This window comes from Epinephelus fuscoguttatus, linkage group LG1, assembly GCF_011397635.1.
Source record: "Epinephelus fuscoguttatus linkage group LG1, E.fuscoguttatus.final_Chr_v1".
NCBI classification, from domain to species: domain Eukaryota; kingdom Metazoa; phylum Chordata; class Actinopteri; order Perciformes; family Serranidae; genus Epinephelus; species Epinephelus fuscoguttatus.
In genome coordinates, this window is record NC_064752.1 from 10,772,869 (window position 1) to 10,799,635 (window position 26,767).

Below are 26,767 nucleotides of genomic sequence, written 5' to 3' on the forward strand. Positions count from 1 at the left end.
AAATTACTGTTTTTGTCAATGGAGACTGATGGCTTTGAGATAACGACTTTAGTTCTCTGCTGGAAAGGGCTGTCTATTGGCAAGGTAAGGTAGTGAGAATATTTTAAATATAGCTTTCATTTAAACCTATATTGATTTTTTTTTAGGTGGGCCTCTTTTTTGGCAGCTTCACTTAACCAACTGAGACAGTGTTTGCTCAGCACGTTTTATTTTACGTACATGACATGGGTATTTTTCTACCCAGAGGTTACTGTTAGCAAACATCACGATTCAATCTGCAGTTGCTAAAGTGCTAAAAAGTGCTAGCAATTATTGCTAACAAAGTTAGCTACTTAAAAGTAAAATATAATTTAAAAACAAAAAGCTACCAAAAGATAAAGTAAATAATTGATAAAGTTGATTGAATTAAGTTTTAATGTATTTTATTAAATGAACGGTGGTGAAGAAAAAAAATTAAAGCTAAATGAAAAGTAAGAAGCTTTATATATAATTTTACACACAATTTTAATTATTTAATTAGCTGATATTATTTTGTTCATGTCTTCAGTTATATTTTTGACTTGTCTGATACTAAATTTGGTCAGTTTCAGGACTCCATACTGTTTCACAGGTGTAGTTGTAAACAGAGGTGACAGACGCAGGTGAGTCTCTGAGTTTATTTCCATCTTTAACAGGAACATGTGATGAATAATCTACTGTAACAGAGTATTACTGAGTACTAGCAGAGTAATAACAGTATCAGGTCCATCAGGTTAGTAGCAGAGATGTTTGTTAGTCACAGTGTTGTTTTAAGGCATTTCCATTGCAGATAAAGGAGCATTCATCAAAGCTTCATCACTTTCCAGCAGCAACACTTTACTTTGAGACAATAAAAAGCAGACACTGCATCCGAAACCACACGCTACGCACGACATACTCAGTATGTGTAGCCTACAAGCCTTTAATATACTTTTGTGTACATAAACAGTAGTATGTGTCTTTTTGGAAGCACTGAGCCGTAATAACCACGTCACTTCCTGTGAGCCTTGCCGTCTCGTTACCGTGGTAACCCATGCCGACTTCAGCTCTACCAGCAATTTAAAATGATGATTTAAAAATATATTTCGCTTGGCAAAGTGCAATCTCACATTTAAATTTAAGTGATATTGACGGTACAGAGGTGTTTTGGTGACTGTCCACCATCATCTGTTATGAACACTGTCATCTACTGATAATTGGTCATGGACTTCCACGTCCCAATACGACGCGCAAGGTACCCTGGGTGCTTTGGTTGTTAACGTTCCTGGACGCCATGTCAAGTTCTGCCTGTTACATGCATTGTTTTCTTTCAAAATACACTTCCGTTTTCACAGGAAACTGACTGTTTACATACAGTCTCTTTCAAAATAAACGCACTACGTTGGTACAACACCCCAAATTGACGTTTTTTTTTCCCTTCAACAACAAACACGTGTGGTTGGGTTTGGGAAAAAAGAACAAGGTTTGGCTTTAGAATCTTACAGGACATGAACACCGCTTTCTTGGGCGAAAGTCAGTGTTTGTTGGACACATTCACCACCTCTCCCGCCCACCACAGTTGGACTTTCACCGCCTAGACTTTTGTCCTTGTCACGCTGTTTCCCCCTGACGCCCCCGGGCGCAGTTAGATACCCGGCATCTAACCCACTATTATTATCAAGCTGCAATTCCTTTTATTTTCATCATCAGTGACACGAGTTGAACCTTTGACCTTGTCTTCACATTCGTCACAAACATGGAGGACTCAAGTGGTGAAACTTTGCAGCCTGAAGTTGAGTTGACAACCTACATCAAGTTCAAGACACCCAAGGATGATCCTTTTGAGGTTTTATGGTGGTGGTGGGACGAGCATGCTAAAATGTTTCCTAACCTGCAGTGATTGCACTAAATGTCACCATCCCAGCAATGACTGCAGCCAGTGAAAGAGACTTCTCCTCCACTGCATTTGTAATTCAAGAACAGAGGACTTAGCTTAATATGAGGGACTGTAGCCTCTGTGTGTTTAATCATGGGTGTTGGTCAGGTCACAGGACTTTTATTAACGGGTGTGGGTGGGTGTGGCTTTGACTTAGACTTAATGACGGGTCGGTTCTGGTACTGAGCTTTACAGGTATGGGTGGGTGGAAATCAGAAATCAGATGCAATTTGTGTACTAAGGTTTCAAACAACACTAAATAGCACGTTAGGACGGAATTTCGGACGCAGCCAGAGTCACTTTAACGTGGAGCTCATGAACACTCTGAAAATTTACAGACTGCTGAGAAGTGTTGCGCAGACAACAGAAAAAACAGCTTAAAGAATCAACCACCAAAGATAAACAATAAGCAGCATAGATATTATCAAATGCAGAATGGAAGGAATATTTAAATCAGCTAATATATGTGGTTACATAAATATAAATATATGAAAAATATATGGCCATTTACACAATAAAACCTGTAAACCTGAAGTGGCTTTGTCCTTTATGTCACAGGTAAACTGGTTAAACTGAAGGCAGTCAGCAGAGTATGTTACTCACACAGAGAGCGCCCTCTATAGGAGGTCTGCTGTACTGCAGGAGGGCCGTTTAAAGGGGCAGGCTGTGTATTTGTGTTCTGACGTTAAATGTTGATGTCATCTTATGTTCAATGGTAAATTCAAGTTAATCTTTCCAGCATTTTTTTTTTTTTTTTTTTGCAATTTTGTCAAAATAAAAAATATTTTCTTTTTCATCAACAACCTTTATATTAATATATTCAAGAGGACCAGAGCAAGACTCTGACACATTTCAATCTGTATTTGTGTTTTTAATGAATACATTTATGTCTTCTGATCCACGCGGATCATGAGGGGTTTTGAATTAGTTGCTATGACGATGTTGCAGTTATGTACAAACCTTTTTTTTGTATTTCTGGTGCAGTTGCAAGTCTCAAACACTGTACTGAGATCTGACAGTTGCTTTATGATACAGCTGTTATCAGGTGGAAAACATACATCACCAAAACTATTTAAGGTCTAACAGAGCAGAACAGCATTTTGTGAAAGCACCAAAGAGTTTGACTAGACTTTAGTCGAGGCTAAAAGTTGTAAAAAATGATCATAGCTCATTGAAAGGTATAAAGTAATCACAAGCATTGGAGATACATGTTTCGGGTTGCTGCGTGGATATTTCAATTGTCGGCTCAGTAAAGTTTCTTACAAAAAATGCCCTTTAGCGAGGCAGCTTCACAGAATAAGAGCTGATTGGCTGAGAGTCAAAGCGACAGAGAAACAGTCTTAAAGGCTTTTATGGACCTCACACAGGACAGGAAACATTAAACGCTTGGCGAAGCTTAATATTTATAATAGTATTATGATGTAATTGCTTCTTAAAATATCAGAGTTTTCTTTGCCATTTCTTTAATGGCTGAATGTGACAAACTTTAGTTTATTTAATGCTTCTTGTGACACTTCACACTGTCAGTGGTGCCACCAAGGGGTGGCCAGGGGGGGCACAGCCACCCAGATATAATCACTGACCACCTAGACCACCTTATACTCATATGTTACTTTCATTTACAGTTCCGCCAGTTCCTGTTTACATTGTTATGCACATGCCCAGTATATGTAAATGACCATGTAATAGGCGTTCTCAGGTGTGTTACTGTGGACGGAGATTATTTCTGCAACAGTGCTAAAATGCTATTGTGAACTAAGGGCAGAGGTTTGCATATGGACGAAAGGGACGTGTCCCTACCAATATCTTAGGAGGACAGAAATGTCCCTAACGATATTTGAGTGAACTTGTTTGGAGTATTGTCATTGTAACAGCTCTGTGCATGACAACATGGGACAAATCATGCCTTGTACTGATTCAGCCTGATGAGAAATGTTTCAGGTAGTTTCAATATTTCTCCTCTGATGAGGAGCAGCGGACGATGGCTTAAACTTTGCCTCTCAAATGGGGATACTATCAGCAGAGCAATAACGTAATACACAGCGGACGATAGGGCAGGTAGATTCTTTTTTCTTGAAACATTTTGGCTTTATTATGGCTAAATTGCAGTTTATTACATTATATTATATTATATCATATCATGTTATAATATATTATATAATATTGTATTTTCATAGTATCACAACTTTTTTTCTTGAGTTCTCAGAGAACACAAATACGTGGGATGTGTTTTGAATGTGCAGGAACTTTTGACATGAGCATAAATATCTCTGTAACACATAAACTATTAAAGTTCAGGGGTTTATAATTGTTATGAATTCATTTCTCACTGATGTGAAAAGGTGTCATGTGCACATTTTACTTTCCCAACTGAGAGACACTGGACAGAAATGTAAACTCTGCCAACATGTGTGGTGACTCAACAGGGACTATGTTAAATTAGAAGTTGATCTACAAGAGCAGACATATTTGAAAGCAATACCGATGCCTAAGAGCCTCACTACATTAAATTTCTTCGTCTATTTATATATTTTGAACTGTTATGTAGAGCCTGATTTTTTTTACATTAATAAAGACATTTACACCATAAATTGGTGCATAAAAATCACCAGAATGCAGAAAATAAAATGTTGATGGTCAAAATTTCCTGAGGGAGAACCCCCATACTCTCTGCTTAATATGTGTCCCTCCTAATGTTGAGGTGAAACCTGCTCCCTTGGTCACTTTTTAAACTGTTTGAGTTTATTGTCCTGTTAGCAACTGAGCTAACTAACTCGCTAACAACAGCTCTTTAATGAAAGAAATGATTTACAATCCCGAGGACAAAATCCAAGAGAAAAAACATCCAGTACAGAGAGATAGAAAGAAGCATTATTGTGTCTGATCAGCACTGGCGTGTTAGTAGTTAGCTTGCCATGCAGCTACAGTGGTTCACCAGCTCATCCTGTAAGCAGTCAGTACATCACCGAGCTTCTAGACCAAAACATTTAGCGAAGACAGGGACGAATTTTGCTTCAACACTTCCTGGTGTGACCCATCCTTCAGACAAACAAAGGCTTTTGTTACTGGAGTCACAACAGCCTTGTTATGTTTGTGTTGAAGCGTCTGATCTCAGCAGTTTAAACACTGGAGTGGTTTCTACCTTCATGTAACATTAAACCACAGAGAGAAGAGCTCAGGTAGAAACCAGGTGAACCACATTCTTTTGTTATTGAACTGTGTTTCTGCTTCCCACACGGAGCTGCAGGTCACACCCCCCCCCCCCCGGTCACCTGATCGCACACAAATGCAATATCACACAGCACTCATCATAAATGTAACCTCAGTGAGATGAAAACTTCATATCTCCTTTTTTAATTGCCCTCCACATGTGACTGGCTTTTCAGGGCGTTTTCATACGCGCTACAATTGATTCAAACTATCCCCGAGTTTGATTTCCCTCCCCACCCACTCCCTTGCTGCTCAGCGTTCACATTAGTAATGTTTTGTACCTGACTACACTTGCAGAGTCATCACCTGCGGGGCGGCAGTGGCTCAGGAGGTAGAGTGGGTCATCCACTAGTTGGAAAGTTGGCCGTTCAATCCCCAGCTGCTATAAGCTGCACGTCAAAGCATCCTTGGGCAAGACACTGATTCCCAAATTGCGTAAGTAAGAGCACCAGTGTGTGAGTGCATGTAAATGTTTAACTGAGTAGCGGGTGGCACCCTGTACAGGTCACCTTGTAAGGCAATATATGAGCACAAGTGCCATTACGTGACATTTTTGCTATGCTACAGCGTAGAAAAGGTTGCAGCAGACAGGCACTGCTGCCTCAAGGACTGTCAAATGTGGACTAGCGAGGCAAATCTCTGTTCCCACATGGAGGTAGAGCAGCTGCTGTCAGGCACTGGAGCTCTCCGCTTCCTTCCAGAGCTCCAACTGCAGGTTGAAGATCCAGGTCTGTCAGCAATGGGCTGCCTTAAGGCATCAGTATTAAACTGAGACTGTTTCCTAACTTGTTAAATCACCTTGCAGTCACATTGAATAGTAGTACAAAGTACAAACACAGTACAAAGTGTTCACACTAGTCAAACAAACTGGACTTTGGGGTCAAGCGTACTCAGATCTGGGCCTGGTCCCTGATGTGAAAGCTCCCTTACAATATCATGAATCTGATCTGTTCACATCTGGAGAAATTAAAACTCCTGCTTGCTCTCAAAAAAAGCTATAATTTGGAGATATGAGGTTTCCATGCAATACTGAGGACATTAAATGGCACATACTGGCATGTGTTTTCAGTAAACTGTAACAGAAGAATATCTTTGGTAAGTGGTCATGGTGTCAGAGACATGACGGCCGACACAGGTGTCCACACTGAGACAATAATCAGATACAGACGGTCAATTTAACTATAATATTTCAGTCTTAAATTTGGATACCAGCAATTCAGTTCTCCTCTTGTGAAAGATTTGTCTAGTTAAAGTATAATTGTTGATATGAAGGTTATTATTTTGTCTCATCAGGACACCTGGTGGCGCATCACGGCGTCCTAAAAGGAGGTAGAGTCTGAATGGAACGGACAGTTCTGGAAACACAGAGAGAAACAGATGAATCCCTCCAGGAGTGTTTCGTTAGTGTGGAGCACTTACTAATCAAATATTAATGTCAGCACTGAGAAGTTGTTACTCTCCCTTTTGTTGTGAAGTTTCAGTTCGGCATTCATTTCAGGCAATTTTCTAAATTCAGTTTTCATCACAGCGAATAAATGTGTGTGTGTTATTGTTCATATAACATACAGATTTCTCCACAACACTGGGACCTGACTACTTTGGGATCCCAGTGAGCACCACCAGACAGATCTGTGCAGTGACTGGTTAAAAGTTGTCCTGGAGGGAGGGCATGGATTAAAAAAAAATAAAATAAAAAAAGAGAAAATGGTAGTTTGAGACGGTGTGTGTGTGTGTGTGTCTGTGTGTGTGTGTGTGTGTGTGTGTCTACAGGATGACACAGCAGCAGGTTGCTGGGTAATTGTCGGCGCTGACTTGGTTCTCGTTGCCGTAGACGTAGTAGACGTGGGAGTCGTCTTTCCACTTGTAGTTGACCTTGGTGATGGGGATCAACTCCACCGTCTGCCTCTGAGAGGCAAAGAGAGAGGGAAATGTTAAAGGAACAGTTTCACATTTTTGGGTATCACCTGTCCTCTTTCTTTATGAGTGTGAGAAGTTAAAAACAGTACGAGGACAAAGCATGTGCAAATTTGCAACTTTTGTCTTCTTGTTTTTATTTACTGCACCACTGATGTTTTTTCAATATACTCTACCATCTCCCTAATGTTTGACTTCCCCTCTGGGTGGCACCCCAGGCATCTGCCTTCATCGCCCACGGAAAGATCTGTCAGTGGTGTTAGACTCTGACTGATGATCTGTTTACAGAGCAAACACTTCAACTTTGTGCTTCAACTGAACTTTCAACTGTTTTCTTTTCACATTTCAACTACTGTCTCATTTTTCAATGAATAACTCCAATCTAAACTCTCTTCAGCTGAGTCCTCAGTTCAATTAAATAAGTTCACTGCAGCAGGTATGAGTCACATTTGTTTCCCCAACACATTTTAAGACTCCTAATTAATGCATGATGTTATCCTACATGAGCACTTTACACATCTTCACAGACACCATATTTATGACAGTAATGCCTGACATCACTCATTCATATCGACCTAATCTCTTCCAACCTTCCTGCACTCACATCATCTTTACTGAGAGACTGAGAAATATTTAGACTTCTATTATCCTGTGTCACTCCTGTCTCCTGACTTGATATCTGCACAAGCACTCAAAATTATGTTGTGCTTAGACCAGTGGTTCCCAACTGGTGGGTCACAGTCTATTCTGAATGGACTGCAAGTGACTCGCAAACATGTCAAGTTTGCAAAAAACACACTTTATTTAGAAGTACAGTGAATTTCTGGCACAGAGCTTCTATTTTGAAGTGCTGTCTCCTACTGTAGAGTGAGTGAATAAGGGACAGCTATTTGACACGTACAGCAAACTAGCTCGATGACAGGGCCAAGGAGAAATCTGGACCCCCTGGCTGGATCAGTTGGAACACTGACTTAAGCCCTGTTTCCACCGAGCTGTGCGGTACAGTTCAGTTCGGTACGCTTTTTTTCCATTTCCACTGTGAAAAGTTGTGGATGGTACCAATGGAACCGTTCTGTACTGTCCCCATGTTTGGTCCCCCCTCTGTTGGGGTACCTAGCACACAGATCTGGTACTAAAAGGTGGAGCTGTGAACACTGCAGTCTGATTGGTCAGTAGAGGACGGTCACTCTGCTCAGGGCTGAGCTGTGGCTGGTTTTGAGGCTCATATAACCACTGTTTATACTGTGGAGGGCTTTATTAGTAAACTGTAGCTATAAAATGAAAGGATGTTTTGCTGCCTCTCACAGCAGCTGGAGTCTGAGGAAAAATAATTTAAGTGGGCCGACTGCCAGCAACTTTTAAGGTGGAACGTTAACTTGTAATGTTACTCAATGCATCAGCTGACGACTTGAATCCATCAACACACCTTGAATTTCACTGTGACAACTTTGACCGTCACTTTAGTTTTTATATGACATACACTTTTAGTAATGAGTGGATCTTCAAGCGTTTATGTACATTAATGTTGACCAGATTATGTGAGCTGCATATATTCCAATCCTCACTCGGAGGAGAAAAAAAAGCATCAAAGAGCGTTGTTCCTGTGGGCAGGTTATAAACCCCTGAACTTGCCTGAGAAGGACTAAATGCACAAAGCAACTATTTTTAAATATCCCATGGAGAGAGACTCTCACTGCAGCCTGTTCTATTTTGTTCTGAAAATGAGCAGCCTCGTTCTGTGGACGATAAACGAGGTGCAGACTGATAAAGGAGGAAATACAGTGAGTGCTGGACGGAGCAGTGAGTGACATCAACCCCGCCCACATTTAAGATTACTGTTTGCAGTGGAACCACTGGGACTAGGTACCATGTCTGAAGGGTTACTTTGGTTCCAAAGGTACCATACTGAAAGTGTTTGGTGAAACAGGGCATAAGACTACAAAGATTGATTTCATTTACAGAAATGACAAAAGGAGGTGCCTTAACGGTAGCTGAAGTACATTTTATCTTTTCATAATTTGGGTTTTTCCTGAATGTTCCAGTCATGCAGTCGTCCGCTGACCCACCTGCTGCAGGATCCTGGAGTTCTGGGCGTACTTGCTTTGGTGTTCTCTGATCAGACGGTCAGAGGCCTCAGAGATGGCTGGGTTTGGGAAGCCGATCAGTGGGTAAAGCTGAGAGGAGACAGACAGAGAGACTAACACTCAGTGCTGACAGTAAAACAGGCAGCTAACAGTAGCAACGTCCTTCAATCACCCCATGACCTCAGCTGTATTTGAGGAACATAATGAAGGGAGGAGAGTCAGGGTTTCCTGTTTGAGATAAAACAGGCAGTGAAGTGAAATCACAGTGAAAAAAAAAAATCATGTATTCTACAGGATGAGTAGTGCCTAGCAGCACCACTCCCTATTTTTTTTTTAGTTAAAACCTTGAGACTGTAAATTTAAATGCAATTTTAGTGTGTGTGTGTGTGTGTGTGTGTGTGTGTGTGTGTACCAGGTACTGGTTGTTCTTGAACAGCTCCTTCCCGCTCACTGAGCGAAGATCATCGACCTTCAGACCAGAGTTCTGCTCGATCACGTGGTCCTCCACATTGTTAGTCCTTAAACACACACATACGCAAATACACTGTATTTACAAGGCATTTATTCATATAAAAAACCACACACACAGGTAATCATATACACACATACATAACTTTAATCAGTTATTTAAATTGGAAACAGTGTGAGGTATTCTATCAGGTTAAATTAACATCATGCAGGTTTATCTTTCCACCACCAGAGGTCACCAAAGTCTGATCTATGACATCACCACTGCTCACCAGATCCTTTTGATAATTTGTCTGTGTGTCTGTGTGTAAAATTCAAACAACAAATTTAAAATCATTTTTATGTCATGAGGTTTTGTCAAGGACCATTAGAACCTCGTCAGTGACCCTTGGAACTTCCTCAATGACCACTGGAGGAGCTCTGAAATCCCCAGTGAGCCCTAGAAGTTATTTAAAGCTCTATAAACCTTCCTCAAGGACCACTGAAACAACTTATGATATAATTCAGGATCACTGAAAACTCTGCAACAACCCCAGGAACCTCCTTCAGGACTACAGGAACATATTCAGGGACCACTGGAACATCTCCCAGGACCACTGGAATATCAAGGTCTCAGGGAACCTTCTACAGGACCACGGGAAAATCTTCAAGAAGCTCTGGAATCCCAAATAAGCCCTGGAAGTGATTTAAGGCCTAGGGACCCCTCTCAGGGACCAGTGGAAAATCTTCCAGGACCATTGTGACATACTCAAGGACCACTAAAATCTTCACAATGACCCCATGAACCTCCTTTAGAACCACTGGCACATTTTTAGTGGACCTGAAATATCTCCAAGGACCACTAGAAACCTTCTCAAGAACCTTTGGAAACCCCTGGAACATCACTATAGTCTACTAGAAAATCTTGAAGGAGCTCTGGAATCCCTCATGAGCCCTGAAAGCTATTTATGGCCCCATGGACCCCCTCAAAGACCAATGGAAAACTTTCCTGGAACATTGTGGAATATTCCAGGACCACCTCAGCAATGACCCCAGGAACCTCCTTGTAGGACCACCGGAATATCAGGGACTCAGGGAACCTTCTCAAGGACTGCTGAAACCCCCTCAAAGACCCCTGGAAGGTCATCTGGAATGTCCTTTAAATCCTCTCAAGAACCCTATAGAACATCTTCAAGGACCTCTGGGACAATCAATGGCCTGAGAAACTCCATAAGGTCACTTAGAACCTCCTTAAGTACGTCTACAACACCCTCAAGGTCTCAGCAAACCTCCTCAAGGACCTTTGAAGCCCCTCAAAGACCCTAGGACACTTTTCATTGACTTCTTAAACTTCATCTCCATTGACTCCTGAAAACCTAATGAAACATTATAATGATCTCTGGAACCACCAGCAAACCCTTGAAACTCTTCAAGGCTCCATAGAAGCTTCTCAAGGACCACTGGAATTTAGAACTCCAGGACCGGACCTCATGACAGCTGTAGTATCAGTACTCACCACTCCACTTTGAGCTTGATGTAGGTCAGCAGCTGTCGCTTTCCTTCACAGGTCTCACACTCCTTCGTTCCCCGATTATCACACTTGTTACAGCTACACACACACACACACACACACGGTCAGACATGACACATGTTTCACATTCTTCAGTGATATGATCACAGTGTATTGACAGTACAGTGCCATTTAAAGGGCCATACCGCTTTTTCTCATGTTCTCTCTCACAGTTAGTCAAAGTGCGGCCCTCAGAAACATTTTGTGCGGCTCCTTAACATGACATGAAATACATGTATTAACCATCCACGACCCATTTTAATACTTTAACCTTCAGTAGCTTACATTTAAAGGCATACTACGTCACACGGAATTAATCACTCTCAGTCAATACTTACGACCCCGCTAGTAGAGTGTGCCGGTGTCTGTATCTACAGAGAACCTGCCCTCTGCCTGTGTTTTCTTATTTTCTGGAAGCGTATACTTTCAAGCGTGTACTTGAAATTGCCATCATGGAGGAGAAGCTCCTGGACCAACTGGTGGTACTCCCATGATCCTCCCTTTTTTTAGGGTCTCATGTACCCACACAGATCTCTGTCTTCCTGTGTCCAACAAACTATTTACTGACAGCCTCTCACCCTCAACCAGAGCTACAGCAAGTACCCTCTGCCTCAACATTTTAGGGACTAGATACTGATTCCTGTGAAATAAATAATAAACAATAGATTGATTATATGGGAAGGTTAGGGTAAGTAGGTGATGGGGCGGTTGCCTGGCAACAATAAAAAGGCGCAGCAAGTGTTTTTCTACTAGTGGCATTTGATTAAAATAAATAAAAGCCATGGCGTGTGCCTCGTGTTACGCAACCTGCAAAATGCTTTCTGTGTGATCCTGTGTAATTGGGGCCTAAAAACATAGCGACCAGTCGACTCGAAGGGCGAAGCTGAGCCACACATGCACTTCCTGCATAGTATGCCTTTAATACTCTGCTCGGCTACTGCATCAAAGTGCGCCGCTCTGATTTAACTCTGTCATGTTAGGAATGAAAACTTGAAAGCAGCAGGTTGCATGGCAGCTAGTGGCACCTTGTGAGTGTCGCTGGATTTAACGTCATTAATGCTACCTCTGTTAGCTTAAGTTAGCGATTTTGGTGGATGGTCCGCAGTTTCACGTGGATGAGAGCTGGAAAAGCCACTACGGAAATAAATGCTGCATGGTTGAGGAGAAAAGGAAATTTTAGTTTATCAAGTCGTCGGCCTCATTCTCCGTCCTTAAACGTATCACTGCAGAGAGATTTCATAGCGGGATTTGTAGTGAACGGATCAAACATGCAGAAAAAGAAGCCTGGCCCTTTTAGTGTGGTCATTTGTGGATCGTAGAGAATGGACAGGGAAAGAGACGGGGATGACATGCAAAAATGGTCACAAATTAGACTTGAAGGTCTTATGGTTATAATCTTTAGGATTTTCATTAAATCAAACCTTGTTTTTTTTTTAATTTTTTTCATTCAGTGTATTTATATTCTGTAATAAGGTCTTGTAGTTTACAGTGGCGAGGTACACCATTCACGCCCCAGATTCTTCTCACACACAAGGGATTCAAAGAAACTTAAATCTTAAGGATTAAAACTTTAAACCCCTGAGTTCCAACCTTTTTGGCATGTGACCCCCGCAAGAGAGAGACATATACATAAATCTGATAAGGCATGACGGAAAACATGACATTTCTCTTTCATTACTTGTCTTTGCCTGTAGCGTTGCAGCGAGAGCAGCTCTCATTATCCCTCATTCCTGTGCCGTTACACACCCAGCATGGTTTCTACAGACAGAGAGAGAGACAGACAGACACACACACACATACACACACAAAATTATATTTGTTGATTAATCTACTAAATCTTCATCTTCTGATATTATATCCTCATCAAACTTCTCCTGTCTTCAGTGTTGTTATATACTGTATGTGTAAACTGTAATCACTGTAGTTTACTGTTACTGATTATATGAACGAGTGATTGAGTCTTCTTACTCCATTTCCCTGGCACTCATCGCACGGCATCAACCCCGTGGCATGGCAGGTGAAGCACTCCTAAAACACACACATACATACACACACACGCAAAGTTAAAAATATATTTACTGTCTGTTGGAGTCACACTAACGTACTGGCTGCGCCCCAAATTCCATACTAACACGCTACTTAGCATGTTAAAACAGTATGGGAGAGTTTTTAGTTTGTTAAACTGCCAGTAGAGCTGAGGCTGGGACAGGTTACCATTGTTGCATGTCTCCAACAATTGACAGGAAGGCTTTGAGGAAGTGCGTGGTAATTAAATTCAGTGTGTCCGAAACACAAATGTATAAAGAGAAGTGGATAATGTGCTGAAGGGTGGGCCCCATTCATTCAGGCACTACTTCCTCATCACTGGGAGTGGAGCAGGTACACTAGAGACTTCTGGAGACTTCCAGTTTAGTGCTCTGTTAACTTGAATGGGGATACAATGATTCAACAGTGCAGCTGCTGTAAACTTTACATACATTATCGGACCAAATGGATCAAATCCTGATAATCCTCAAATTCCCCTGATTTACAGACCTCTCTCGCACAACATACTGACCCAAAATCAAAATACAATTAAAAATTCTTCCATAACTTTTTGTCTAGGCCCAGTTAATATCAGTGATAATATGGGGTTGTCACAAAATCCCTTTCCCTCTCTTTAAGGCCCCATGGAACCCTCCTAAGGGACCACTGTGACAGGCTTGACACAGCTTAAAAAGGACCATCCAGTATTTTTCATCTTGGATCCTGTTTTCCCATGTTGTGGTGTCTGAGTGACTGACGGAGACGACAGTTTTTGAAAGTGGTCCATTACTGAGAGGGAGCGCTACAGCTGGCAGCAGCCAAAAAGGCTCAGTGTACCCACCCCTTCAATTTCTGTTCATTCAAAGTGTTTGGTTTTGTCACTAATAGGTTTAGATTGTTATTGTGAGTATCTTACAACATTATGAAAGGACCCTTCAGAGAAATGAATCTTTCGCTTCTTCCTTTCTGTTTTGTGTCCAAGTTTCACTATGAAATCACTTTTTCACACCGTTGGAATCAGCTTAATATTCTGCCATGACATTAAAAATCTTTTAGATGGGGTGTTGGTGGCTTAGTGGTAGAGCAGGCGCCCCATATACAAGGCTGTTGCCGCAGCGGCCCGGCTTCGAGTCCAGCCTGTGGCCCTTTGCTGCATGTCATCCCCCTCTCTCTCCCCCTTTCACACTTGGCTGTCCTATACATTAAAGGCAAATATGCCCAAAAACATATCTTTAAAAAAAGAAAAAACTTTTAGATAAGAGTAAGATACTCTTTCCGTACTCAAACACAACAAACTTTCACTGGCACTCCTCTCTCCAACTCTCATATTTCCACTGTTTTCTTCCAACAACAAGTTACCTCTCGTATGATTTCATAATGAAACTTATCATTAGCGAGGTTTAACACAAAACAGACCGGAACAAGCGAAAGCTATGGAAAAACTTTTCCTTTCTCTGAAGGGTCCTTTCCGTAACTTTGTGCAACACTTATAATAACAACCTGATTAGCCTGTTAGTGTCAAAAACAAACAGTTTTAATGCACATAAATTAATGGACCACACCTGCCCAGAGTGGTTACTAGGGCCTGACCAATTTATTGGCTGGCCGATTTAATGGGCCAAAAGTTGGCCGATTGACGCTGATGTTAACACTTATATTTTCATCACTAAAAAAAAGCTGGGAATATGGTGTTAAACCTACCTCTGTTAAATTGGCAATAATAAGAACTCTGGTACTGTGAACATACATCTGAATGTCTTAATTTATATAGACTTTGCATGATTATTTCACTTCCCAGAGGTTTACTGCCTTTTTGCACATCATATTTTTGATTTATTTTGTGTTCAAATTATTCATATGCTGCTTGTTCCACACAATTTGTGATAATAAAAGTATTTGAAAATAGTAAAATGTTCTTCCTTCAATTTATATCTTTGTAACAAGTGTTTGAACTATATTTAAGCCATCAAAAGCAGGTATTTCTGGGTTTTTTAAATTGAAAAACGTAAAAATTTAATCGGCCGATATATCGGTTATCAGATTTTTTTATTCCATAATATCGGAATCTGCGTCAGCCCCAAAAAATCCATATCGGTTGGGCCCTATTGGTTACATTGCAGCCTGTTTCGTTGCTGCCAGCCAACCAATTTCAGAAATTGTTGTTTCCACAAGACAAAAACAGGGTCCATGTTGAGAGTTCTCCTCTATGAACGCCTGGAACCTATTCAAGGACCCCTAGAAGCTTTTCAGAGACCTATGGGACCTCCTCAAGCACCATCTGAATCCTCTCACCCTTGAATGTTTTTCTCAAGGACCTCTATCACCTCCTCAAAAACTCCAAAAATATTCATCCTCTAAACTCAGAGAAACCTGCTCTCTGATTGGCTCGATTGGCCGTCAGCTGTATGTTAAAATCAAACAATGTTCAGGTCAACAGTTGCATGACACAGCAGGTTACTATGGCAACATGGATATCTCCTATTAACCGATTACCCGGATGGAGGAGGTGTAGGGCACGCGGATCTCCTCTGTGAGATTAATAAAGAGGCTGGGAGTCTTGGTGGCCTGGATCTCCCAGGGCCGGGGGGCAGTCTGGGTGTAGAAGTCAGCCGGCTCACCTGTGAATCACACAAGAGACGTCACACCCACCTGTTAATCAAAAACGCCTGACACCTGCTGCCATAGTGATGTCATCTGGGTTATCTCAGCCTGGACTTGGACACTTGACACTAGATTTAGAAGTCAAGATGTGCCTGTCTAAGGGCTGATACACGTCATGTCTTTTACCACCGGGAGAATGTATGGTTGGGTGTTGGGTGCTACTCTTGTGCCAACTTTTAAGGGTGCAGAGACAGGTGGCGCCTCCTGTTGCTATGTGACCATAACCTGCTAATTAGAAATCCCGAGTTCTTCCAGGTGATGTTCTTTAAGTGTGTAAGCAATTAAAATATCATCCTTGGTGTGGGACAGGTTGTGCAGCTTTGGGCAGACCTACACTAAAGTGATGAACATGATATGACAACTTTGTCTATCTCAGGGCGCAGCTGTAGCACCCTGACAAATAGGCACTTGGAAGTGCTTGCGTGCCACCATGGCGTCACTCTTGCTTTTGAACACACAATCCACGTGTCTACATACGTACATACAACGATGGATGTGAGGGTGCAAAAAATGCCGTATGTGAACGGCTCCTAACAGGCAGAAAGATGATAATCTAATGAAAGGCACTACCCAAGTGTATTATGGGAAATAAAGGTTTGTGGAATTTGATCCATACGAAGGACTAAAGCTGAGGATATCACGGGCTCTGCTGCACAGATTTTAACCATTTTTGTCCGTCAAAAACAACTTCATGAAAATGAAACACTGAATCATTGGAGGACTGATATAATGTGACTGAGAACTGTTTCTCCTGTTGGTGTGTTCAAAGACACTCAGGTATCTGTTGTATGAGATTAGGTTGTTAGAAAGCAACCTTTTAATACAAGAAACAACGAAAGTCCACATCAGTATTTCATCACATGGAGATTGTTCTGCCTATTTGTTTGTCTTACTAAGCAACACCCAGAACAACTCTTTATGCTTAACTCACTTCTTCAAAGAGCTGTTTGAAGGTTCAGACTTTGTTTCAGGATTAAAGAACACATGACACAGGCAGTTAAACTTCCTGGGAAACAATTCATTTCCATCAGCTCTACTTATGATGTGTGTGTACTAGTGTGTTTAACCAAAAAGTCCAACCAATCAAGTCACCATAAATTGTCCCATCTTTCTGTCTGTGTTAAATCAAAAACCAACCTGCCTTTCTCGCAACAACTGATGTATCCCATTGGTTTACACTCATTAACTTACAGGAATTAAATAACATTAAAGGGACAGTTTGGCCCAAAATCAAAAATAGTAATCAATAATCAAAAATGCCTTCTCTCCAATATAATGGAACTAGCTGTCACTCAGCTTGTGGTGCTCAAAGTGCCAAAAAAATACATTTGAAAAACTCAACAGCAATGTCTCTTTCTAGAAATCATGATCTGGTTACTCAAGATAATCCACAGACCTTGCTGTGAACAGTTTCAAGTGGGAACTATTTTCTCTTTACCACACTACACCAGCCAACTGTAACCCCTTGCACCACTGAGCTAGCTATCGTTACAGCTCAGCTGAGGAGGATGTCACGACTATTTACCTCTCGTTCATAAGTAAATGCACACTTCCTTCTGTGCAGTGACACGCTTAGTGGGTGTAGTTTGGTAGAAAGAAAATAGTTCCCATATGTAACTGCTCACAACAAGGTCTGTGGATTATTCTAAGTAGAAGGGTCATGATTTCTGGAAAGAGACATTGCTGTTGAGTTTTTCAAATGTATTTTTTGGCGCTTAGAGCACCGCAGGCTGAATGCCATCTAGTTCCATTAAATTGGAGAGAAGGCAGACAAAAAAAATCCAGATCTATAAAGGCACTACAGGTAAGAGGAAAAGTATCTTTGATTTGGGGGCAGGGGTCGCGTTAACCGGATATTCTCGGTCATTAACCGTTTTTTTAAAACAATGACCGGAAAATCTGAAGGCCGTCGGTCATTTTGACCGGTTGCAATTACCACCCCTGCCCACATGGCAGCGGAGTGCACAGTCAGTGGTTTAAGTGGCTGCCGTTTTCACACTGCAGAGAAAAAGTCATTCATCTGCTTCATGTAGCGTTGTTGACATAACGGCCTGGACACACCAGATGCGGTAGTGCTGCAGAAGTCCTGCAAGTATACTCGCAGACGCTTGACTGTCCACACAGGCCGCGCATTTCTCCTGCGCTCTCCGCGCCAGTTAAACATCTACTCCACTCGTCTGTTCCCGTCAGTACTCGTTTTTTCACTTCAACAGGTCATTTTAAACATGGGTAAGTCCATATTTTAATCGTTTTTTATAACGTAATAAGTTAATGACAATTTGTCATTGCATGTCCATGTAGCCTATTGATCGTGTTGGATAAACACTGAATGAATAGGGCATATTGTTCTGACCATTTTATTTATGTAGTTATGTCTGTAGGCTCGGTGACACAAAATTAAAATTGTAATGAAGTGATAATGGTATTGAAAAATGTGTTCGGTTATGCACTGTTGTGTTATTTTAAATTATAAACATGGTATTTTCTCCTCACGTTCCTCAGTGCATGCTGTTGTTATTTTATTTTGAAAATTGGCCGGATTCTCTCGTCTTTTCTGTGTCCGGCTTCCTGTTTGGTACGATCCGCTCTATCCAGCTTGACAGAAGAGCTCGCGGCTCGTGTGAAAAATAGACCAGACGCCGAACTGTGTGTGTGGATGTCTGTTCATCTTTTCGTTCATGTCCTTATTAATGCACACTTTATAACTTGCTTGTTGGATTTATTAAAAACGAACGAATGAAAACTAAATGTCTTTGAATATCTTTATTGTCATTTAAAAACGAAAATTAAAATGACCGGTAAAAATAGATAATGACCGGATTTTTATGACCCTGTCGGTCAAAATGACCGGCAACGAAAAAGTCTAGCGCAACGTCTGTTTGGGGGTGAACTGTCCCTAAGGATGCAATGACACCAATTCACTGCACTTTCATGCTCAGAACAGAGCTCAAGTTGAACAAACAAACATAACAGCATCATGCATAATTAAAATATAATGCATGCATTTCATGTCATGTTTGGGAGCCGCACAAAATGTTTTTGAAGGCCAGCACCAGCCAGCAGGCCACACGCACTATATGGTACTGTACTGTCAATACACTGCGATCATATTACTGAAGAATGTGAAACGTGTGTCTGTGTGTGTGTGTGTGTGTGTGTGTGTGTGTGTGTGTGTGTGTACCTTCGTGAGGTTTGTGGGCCCACTCAGTTGACCTGGACTCAGTGAACGTCTCCAGTCGATACTGCAGAACAGAAAACACACATCAGTTATAGACACTACACGTGCAGAGTTTCAACTGTGGTACAAATAGAAACAATAACAACATAATTATAATTTTTTAAAGTAAAAGATAATCACAAAGATACAGGTAACAGAAACAGAGCAATGGTTATGTTAAAATCAGTGGAATTAGGAAACTGAATTCAGAGAGGACAGATGGTCCAGTCACGCTCCGTTCAACATTCAAAATAGATTACATGATTTTGATTTTATTTTATTCAGTTTGACTTACACTTCAGGAGGATCTCTAATCGTCCATAAATCAGCTTAGAAATCATAGAAAAAATATGCTTCTCGTGACTCCAGATCTTGCTTGAGAATCATCACTTCTTTTTTTTTTTTTTTTAAGATTTTTTTTGGCCGTTTTAGCCTTTAATTGATAGTACAGCTTAAGTGTGAAGGGGGGAGGGGGAGAGAGAGAGGGAAGGACATGCAGCAAAGGGCCACAGGCCGGAGTCGAACCCGGGCCACCGCAGCAAATGCCTTGTACATGGGGCGCCTGCTCTACCACTAAGCCACCGACACCCCAGAATCATCACATTTTTAAGTTTTCTTCAGTACCAAACTGATCCAGTATTAACTGTCCGAACATCTATGGGAACGATTCAAACAAGAACTACCAACATCTAATTCAGCATAACCTTTAAAACTGTGCCCACAGCTAACTGACTGACTCTGTGGTCAAACATGAGAAATGAGGAGCCAACTCATGGAGCATGGAAATCCCCCAAATTAAAGCTAGACAAAGAATAATAAGGGAGGGGAGGGTGTTATCGAGGGGAGTTGGAGGGCTCAGCTGTCTTGATTTAAGACTGGTGTCAGACTTTGAAAACACCCTGGCCCACACTGCTGACGCTTCATCAGTTCCCTATTTTTCCACCATTACAGTTTGTTCACATTTTAATGTCGCATGAGAGTCTCTGAGGTCCAATGACAGTCATGTGAGAGTCATCAGAGTCCCACAATTAAAGTGTTTATAAACTGCCGTGACGTGATGTCATAGTGTCCTTGAACTGTCTCTGTGTGGACACATGCAGTCCTTCAAACGTGCAGCACGGAGAGGCAGCAGAGACCTGATACTCCGTGTGTCCCTGGTATGAACATATGATATGTGATCTGGGTGAAGAAGACCGCACATGTAAATCAAGCAGAACTAACTACATTCAAAATGTGATCATATGGCCCTGACCACAATGTGATCAGATCACAGTCGCTGCTTTCAGTAGTCTGGCCTGCTGGTCTTATGTATGATTTTATTTTCTTTTATTCTTACTTCGTTTATTGGTTTAACTCACGTCTTATTATAATTTTAACTGTCAACTGTTGGTCTTTATTATTGTATTATTTCATTCTTACTTCTTTGATGGTTTTACTGTCTTATTAAAGCTGGGGTAGGAAGTTTTATTTTGGCGTCATTGGGCAAAAATCCCATGACAAACTTTGAGCACGCTGTAATTTAAGTAGACGTCTGCACCTCCTCTCAGCTCTGTTATCAGGCTTTAGAAAATCTAGCCTGTGACAGGAGACTTTGGCCAATCACAGGCCATTTTGGAGTGAGGGTGTTACAATTGGCTGCTCCAAAAGATGTAATGGCGGAGAACCCTGCAGATAAAGTTGCTATTCCAGCATCGGCTACAACTGCGAACACTGCAAAGCAACTTAAAACAGGAAAGTGGATTTATAAAAAAGAGAGCTGAATACAGAGACTGACAATAAACAAAATAAAACAGGTGTTAATATCTGCAAAGCACATCAGCACATTCTCACTACAACCTCGTCACATGGACGTTTGGTCATGGACTTTGCACGTCTAGATATAACGTGAAAGGTACCCAGGTGCGTTGGTTAATTACTTTCTAGGACGTCGTGTCAAGTTCTGCCTGTTACATGCATTGTGTTCTTTCAAAATATAGTTCTGTTTTTACAGGGAATTTAATGTTTACATACAGTGTCTTTCAAAATAAAAGCACTACGTCAGTACAACAATGCAAATGGACGTTATTTTTCCTCTAACAACTAACACATGTGGTTGGGTTCCGGGAAAAAGAACATGGTTTGGCTTTAGAATCTTATGGGATATGAACACAACTCTCCCGGGTGAAAGTCGGTGTTTGTTGGACCCATCCACCACTCCTCCCACCCACCTAACTCGGACTTTCACTGCCTTAACTTTCCTTCTTGTCCTGCAGCGTTTCCCCCCAAACACCGTTAAACTATAATTACGAGCAACTCTGAATCATGTCGACATTTAAGGGCGGCTTTTTTCGTCAGTGTCTAACGCCGCAAGTCACTGCCCAAGTGCCGAAGTAGACAACTTCTGAGTGAGGCTGGTTCTGGAATTCTCTTCCACAAAAACTACGGTCTGTTACAACAGCGTTCTCTTTTAAAAGCAAACTAAACCATATCTTTTTGACAAGCTGTTAGTTGGTTTTTAAGTGTTTTGTAGTGTTAAGAATAATGATAATAATAGTACCTTCTTATTTTGTCTGTTTTTATCATGTCATATCAAAATGTGCTATATGAATAAAGTTGACTTGACACCTTTTCTGCTTTGAGAGTCTCTGGCAGGAAACTGAGCATATATAGACTCACACACCTCATACACACTCTACACCTCAGGGTAGGATAACCTGCGTAGGAACCTTCCTCCATGAGAGACTGACATAAGTTAAAATTATTGCTTTAAGTCTTCATGCAATTACTTAATTAACTTTATTTGAGCTAACTGGTGAAAATAAATTCGCTACCAAATTAAGAGGTGGTCTGGTCTGCTGTTGATCTTAATTATTTTCATTTTAATTCATACTTCTTCACATGTATTATGTGTAATGTTTTATCTTTACGCTGTCACATCGTGTTAGCTCACGCGACTTGTGATTCCACCTGAAATGTAATGTGCTACAAATAAAATTTTGCATTTGCTTCAGTGGTTCTGGGCAGACAGAGCATGGCCGGAGCATCCTTCAGTAACAAACACACCAGTAACAGCATCATAAAGAGTGTGAACGTCAGGTCACCCTGTAGGTGTTGAACGGCTCCATGTTGGTGATGACTCCATCTTTGGCAGGACTTTCACTGTAGCAACACTGAGAATTCACAAAGCTCTTGAAAGCCTCACGAGCCACATCCTCTGACAGAGTGGGGATGCTGCAACACACACACACACACACACGGAATCACATCATGAGTTAAACCAGAATATTCTCTTAACGCCATTTTTTAATCTAACAAACACAGAGCCACATCAGCATCTCATGATTGGCTGGTGAGATAGGTGATGTCAGGCCTTACTTCCAGTTCTCAGGTACAGGGCCAGGTTGGGGCGGGGCTACGGGCTCCATGGGCATAGGAGGGGGCAGGTAACCTCCTGCAGCAACAAAAAGAAACCTTCATTGTTCATTTCAGATTGGGAATGTGGGAGAGTGAGGAGGGATGACATGCAACAAAGTGCCAGGGGCTGGAATCGAACCCGAACCTCTGCGGTGGACTCAGCCTGTATGGAGCCCACACTCTACCAGGTGAACTAAAGGTGGCCCCAGAAACACAAAGTTTAAGCTGTTGCAACTACATGAATGTTATGTGAAGAGTTGTAGGCTGGACTCCTCTTACCTCCTCCTGCCACAGTGCCTTCGTAGCCGGGCACATTTCCAAACATGTTGGCCGCAGGGGCGGAGGGAGGGGGATACACAGCTGGAATAAATAACAGGAAACAGTTCAAAATAAGTGAAAACACTTGTTTAGGTGGAGTGAGGACACGCAAGGCCTTTAAAGGAAAAGCTCAACATTCTGGGAAATACTCCTGTTTTCTTTCTTGCACTGGAGCTGGATGAGAAAATCGATACCACTGTAATTGTTCCGTAAACATGAAGCTAGAGCCAGCAGCTAGTTAGCTTAGCTCAGCATAAAGACAGGAAAGGAAAGGAAAGGAAAGGAAAGGAAAGGAAAGGAAAGGAGGTGGTCATGAAGGGGAGAAGGGGGTATGAAAGGAGATAAGAAGCTAGAGAGGGGCTGGAGAAGGTAGGAAAAGAAAGGAGGAGCTATAGAAGGAGAGATGTAGGAAAGAAAAATAGTAGATACAGTTGAAATTAAGTAGATAGGCAAGTAAAAGAGGAAGTAGGACAGGACAGGACAGGATGTGGCTACGAAGGGTAGAAAGGGGTATGTAAGGACAGATAAGCTAGATAAGGAGACAAGGGGATAGAAAAGGAGGAGGTATATTAGGAGGGGAGAAGGTAGGAGACGGAATAGAGAAGGGGAGGAGGTATGAAAGGAAATGAGGAGATAGAGAGGAAAAGAAGTAGATAAGAAAAGAAAAGAGGAAGTAGGAAGGGACAGGAGGAGGTAGGACAGGAAAAAAATAGGTACGGAAGGAAAAGGTAAGGTTAAGAAGATAAGGAAGAAGTACAGATAGAGAAAAGGAGGTAGGATAGGAAAGAAAAGGAAAGGAAAGGAAGCAAAACAAGACATAACATAACAAAATAAAAGGAAAGGGAGTGGTTATGAAGGAAAGAAAGGGAAATGAAAGGACATATGTAACTAGAGAAGGAGATGAGAGGGTAGGAAAGAAAGGGAGAAGGCACAAAAGGAGAGAGGAGGGTAGGAGAGGGGATTGAAAGGAAATGAGGAAGTAGGAGAGGGTGAGAGAGAAGATGTAGGAAAGGAAAGTAGGAAACACAATGGAAAAGGAGTAGACAGGAAAAGAGAAGAGAAAGTAGGAAAGGAGAGGAGCAGGTAAAGAAGGCAAAGAGGAGGCAGAGGAGTGGATGAGATAAAGGACAGGAGGAGGAAGGAGGACAGAAAAAATAACAAAGAAAAGAAGATGGTAAGGAAGGAAAGGGGAAGGTACAGATGGAGAGGAGAAGGTAGGAAAGCAAAAGAGAGAGAGAGAGATTTTGCAGGGGTGGTGGAGGAAGTACGAAAAAAGAGGAGGGAAGGAGGAGAAAGTACAAAAGGACAAGAGATGAAGAGGGAGAGGAGGTAGGGAAGGAAATGAGGTAGGAAACAGGTGGAAGAAAAGGTGTAGGAAAGAAAAACATGAGAGACAAAAGAAAGGATTTTATAGGAAAAGAAAGGGGAAGTCAGAAAGGAAAGGAGGGGCAAATAAGGTGAAGAGGAGGCAGGGGAGTGTAGGAGAAATAAAACGGCAGGACGAGGCAGGAAAGGAATGTAAAGGAAAGGAAAGGAAAGGGAGCAAAACAAAACATAACATAATAAAAAGACAGGATGTGGTTATGAAGGGGAAAGGGGGTATGAAAGGACATATGTAGCTAGAGAAGGAAACAAGAGGGTAGGAATGAAAAGGAGGACGTATAGTAAGAGAGGAGAAAGCAGGAGAGGGGATAGAGAAGGGTAGGAGGTGAGAAAGGAAAGGTGAAGGTGGAGGAAAAGATGCAAGAAAAGAGAGGAGGAGATACAGAGGACAAGGAGTAGATAGAACTAGAAAAGTGGAGGCAGAGGAGATGAAGGACAGGAGGAGGTAGGACTGGAAAAAAGGAAGGGAGAAGGTTTAGAAAGAAAGACAGAAGTACAGATGGAGAGAAGGAGGTAGGAAAGGAAAGGAAAGGAAAGGAAAGGAAAGGAGGTGGTTATGACGGGGGAGAAGGAGGCTAGAGAAGGAGATGAGAAAGTAAGAAAAGAAAGGAGGAGATACAGAAGAGGAGAAGGTAGGAAAGAAGGAAGGATGAGAAAGGAAAGTAGGAGGTACAAAACAGGTGGAAGAAGAGGTGTAGGAAAGGAAACAGGAGATACACAGGGAAAGGGAGTAGACAGGAAAAGAAGAAGGAAGTCAGAGAGGACAGGAGGGGGCAAATAAGGCAAAGAGGAAGCAGAGGAGTGGAGGGGATATAGGAGGGCAGGAGGAGGTAAAGAAGGAAAGGAGAGGAGGCGGGGCAGGAATAAAAGAGGAAGAGAGAAAAATCAGTGTGTTTCTGTTCATGATAACGTTCATATTCACATTAGCATTTTCACGTCCCATTTTACTGCAGTTTAACTAAAGAACAGGTGTTGACTATACAGAGCAGAGATCTGAGACTTGAAAGGAGACATTTAATGAATTAAATTTAACTAATAAAGTGTTTTTCTTTAATATTCCAGCCCATATCAGATCATTTCTACTCACAATCTGTTTAAAAGCTGCAAAATCTTTAATCCAATTATAATCGAGGGGCGAGTCCAGTTGCAGACATCACCTCCACCAGGTCTAATAAAACCCCGCCACACTTTGACACCTTAAACCGGGTTTAAATGTACTCCAGTAAACAGAATACAGATTTATAACGTGTTGAAGTTGTATTTGTTTCTTTATCGAAGTGTTTGCTGCAGCCGTGCACTCCTCCTCCGCCTCCTCCCTTTCCTCCTGCTCCAGCTCCTGCAGCCTGACGGTGTCCTGCAGCAGCAACTGGGTGGTGTTATGGTCAGTATGGTGACCTGTGTCATGTTGTGTCCTGTGGTGTGTGTCAGTTCCTACCTGCGCTGGTCATCCTGCTGCTGTTTGATCAGTTACTGTATCAATAATCCAGACAGTCTTCCCGTTAGCTCCACACACCGTTACAAGGGTCCACTCCACACAGCGACAACAGGGCACGACTTCCGGTGAAACCTTAAAAAATAAAAGTCTAACTAACTTCAGATCTTTTTTTTGTCTCTCCAGATTTTTACCACTTAAATAACACAGATGTTTAATCTTAATAGGGATTTTTCTTAGTGGCCGATGTGTCTGAAATATATTGTGAAGTAAATATCGACACAATTTGAAAATAGGTCTACAACCCACCATATATAAAGTTAAATATAATATGAGATGAAGTAGAGGTGCAGAGTACAAATGAAGAAGAAACACATTAATGATCAGGGCATCAGTTACGTAATTTAAATAAGGAGCAATGAAGCATTTTTTTCTAGTGTATTTTTTTCTTATTTTTATATATTCTAAGAGAGAATGGTGTCTGTATCTGTCTTGTAACTTGAGTTGAGCTCAGACGGCCAATTCACACCACTGGCACTTTTCTCTGCAACGTTGGAAAGCACTTTGGTCTGGCTGCAAATCATTGGTCGGACCTGGGTTTTTAACTTTCAAACATCAAAAGGTAATTTTAAAAACTCTCATAACCAATGTATGGTGGAGGGAGGGTCATGCATGTTCAGCCAATTACTCAGGGGGGCTCGAGGAAACTCACTCTAATATGATATTTGAAAATTTGAAGGCAGCACCTTTGGTTAGGAGATGACATCATATGAAATAAACCCCTGTCAAAATGTTCTGTTTGTACTCTAAATCACAATGTGTAATAGCCCATCTTTTTATTATCATGCACACACAGTCGAAAGTTATATTATAAATAACCCTCTGCACTGCTTCATAAGTCAGCATCAGAAATGACTGCAGGCTTTTATTTTGAAGGATACAGACCAACTTCCTGTGTCACTGTGAGTTTCTCTCCGGTGCCTTGACACCACAGATCTGCAGGAATGTCGACCACGCCCCATCTGGAATGGATTACGGAGCAGAATGGATCCCACATAGGGTGGACAAAATAACATGAACACCTACAAAGTGAACATCAGAGGATTTACTGAACAATGAACTCATGATATTTATTTGCAGCCCTGTCCTCATGAAGGGGTCGATGGGTTTGAATCTGATC

The 26,767-nt window shown here is 41.6% G+C and overlaps 1 protein-coding gene across 1 annotated transcript; it reads right to left on the reverse strand.

Annotated features, from left to right (window-relative positions):
* Nucleotides 1-642: 642 nt before the first annotated feature.
* Nucleotides 643-25,703, reverse strand: LOC125892799 (protein SSUH2 homolog). Its single transcript, XM_049583078.1, has 12 exons — nt 25,591-25,703; nt 22,734-22,814; nt 22,416-22,491; nt 22,142-22,271; nt 19,026-19,086; nt 15,677-15,801; nt 13,127-13,186; nt 12,837-12,916; nt 11,105-11,197; nt 9,554-9,659; nt 9,124-9,231; nt 643-7,048 (listed from the first exon to the last, which is right to left on the reverse strand). Exons 1-12 carry the CDS (start codon nt 25,601-25,603, stop codon nt 6,908-6,910), a joined length of 1,074 nt encoding a protein of 357 aa, XP_049439035.1. The 5' UTR covers nt 25,604-25,703; the 3' UTR covers nt 643-6,907.
* Between the last annotated feature and the right edge of the window lie 1,064 nt (nt 25,704-26,767).

What these genes read in the sequence shown, in the direction of transcription:
- LOC125892799 (XM_049583078.1), bottom strand. An exon ending in TCAAGAACAACCAGTACCTG is followed by an intron (nt 9,232 to 9,553) that starts GTACACACACAC and finishes GTCTCCTCTCAG; the next exon opens with CTTTACCCACTGATCGGCTT. An exon ending in ACTCCAGGATCCTGCAGCAG is followed by an intron (nt 7,049 to 9,123) that starts GTGGGTCAGCGG and finishes TTTGCCTCTCAG; the next exon opens with AGGCAGACGGTGGAGTTGAT.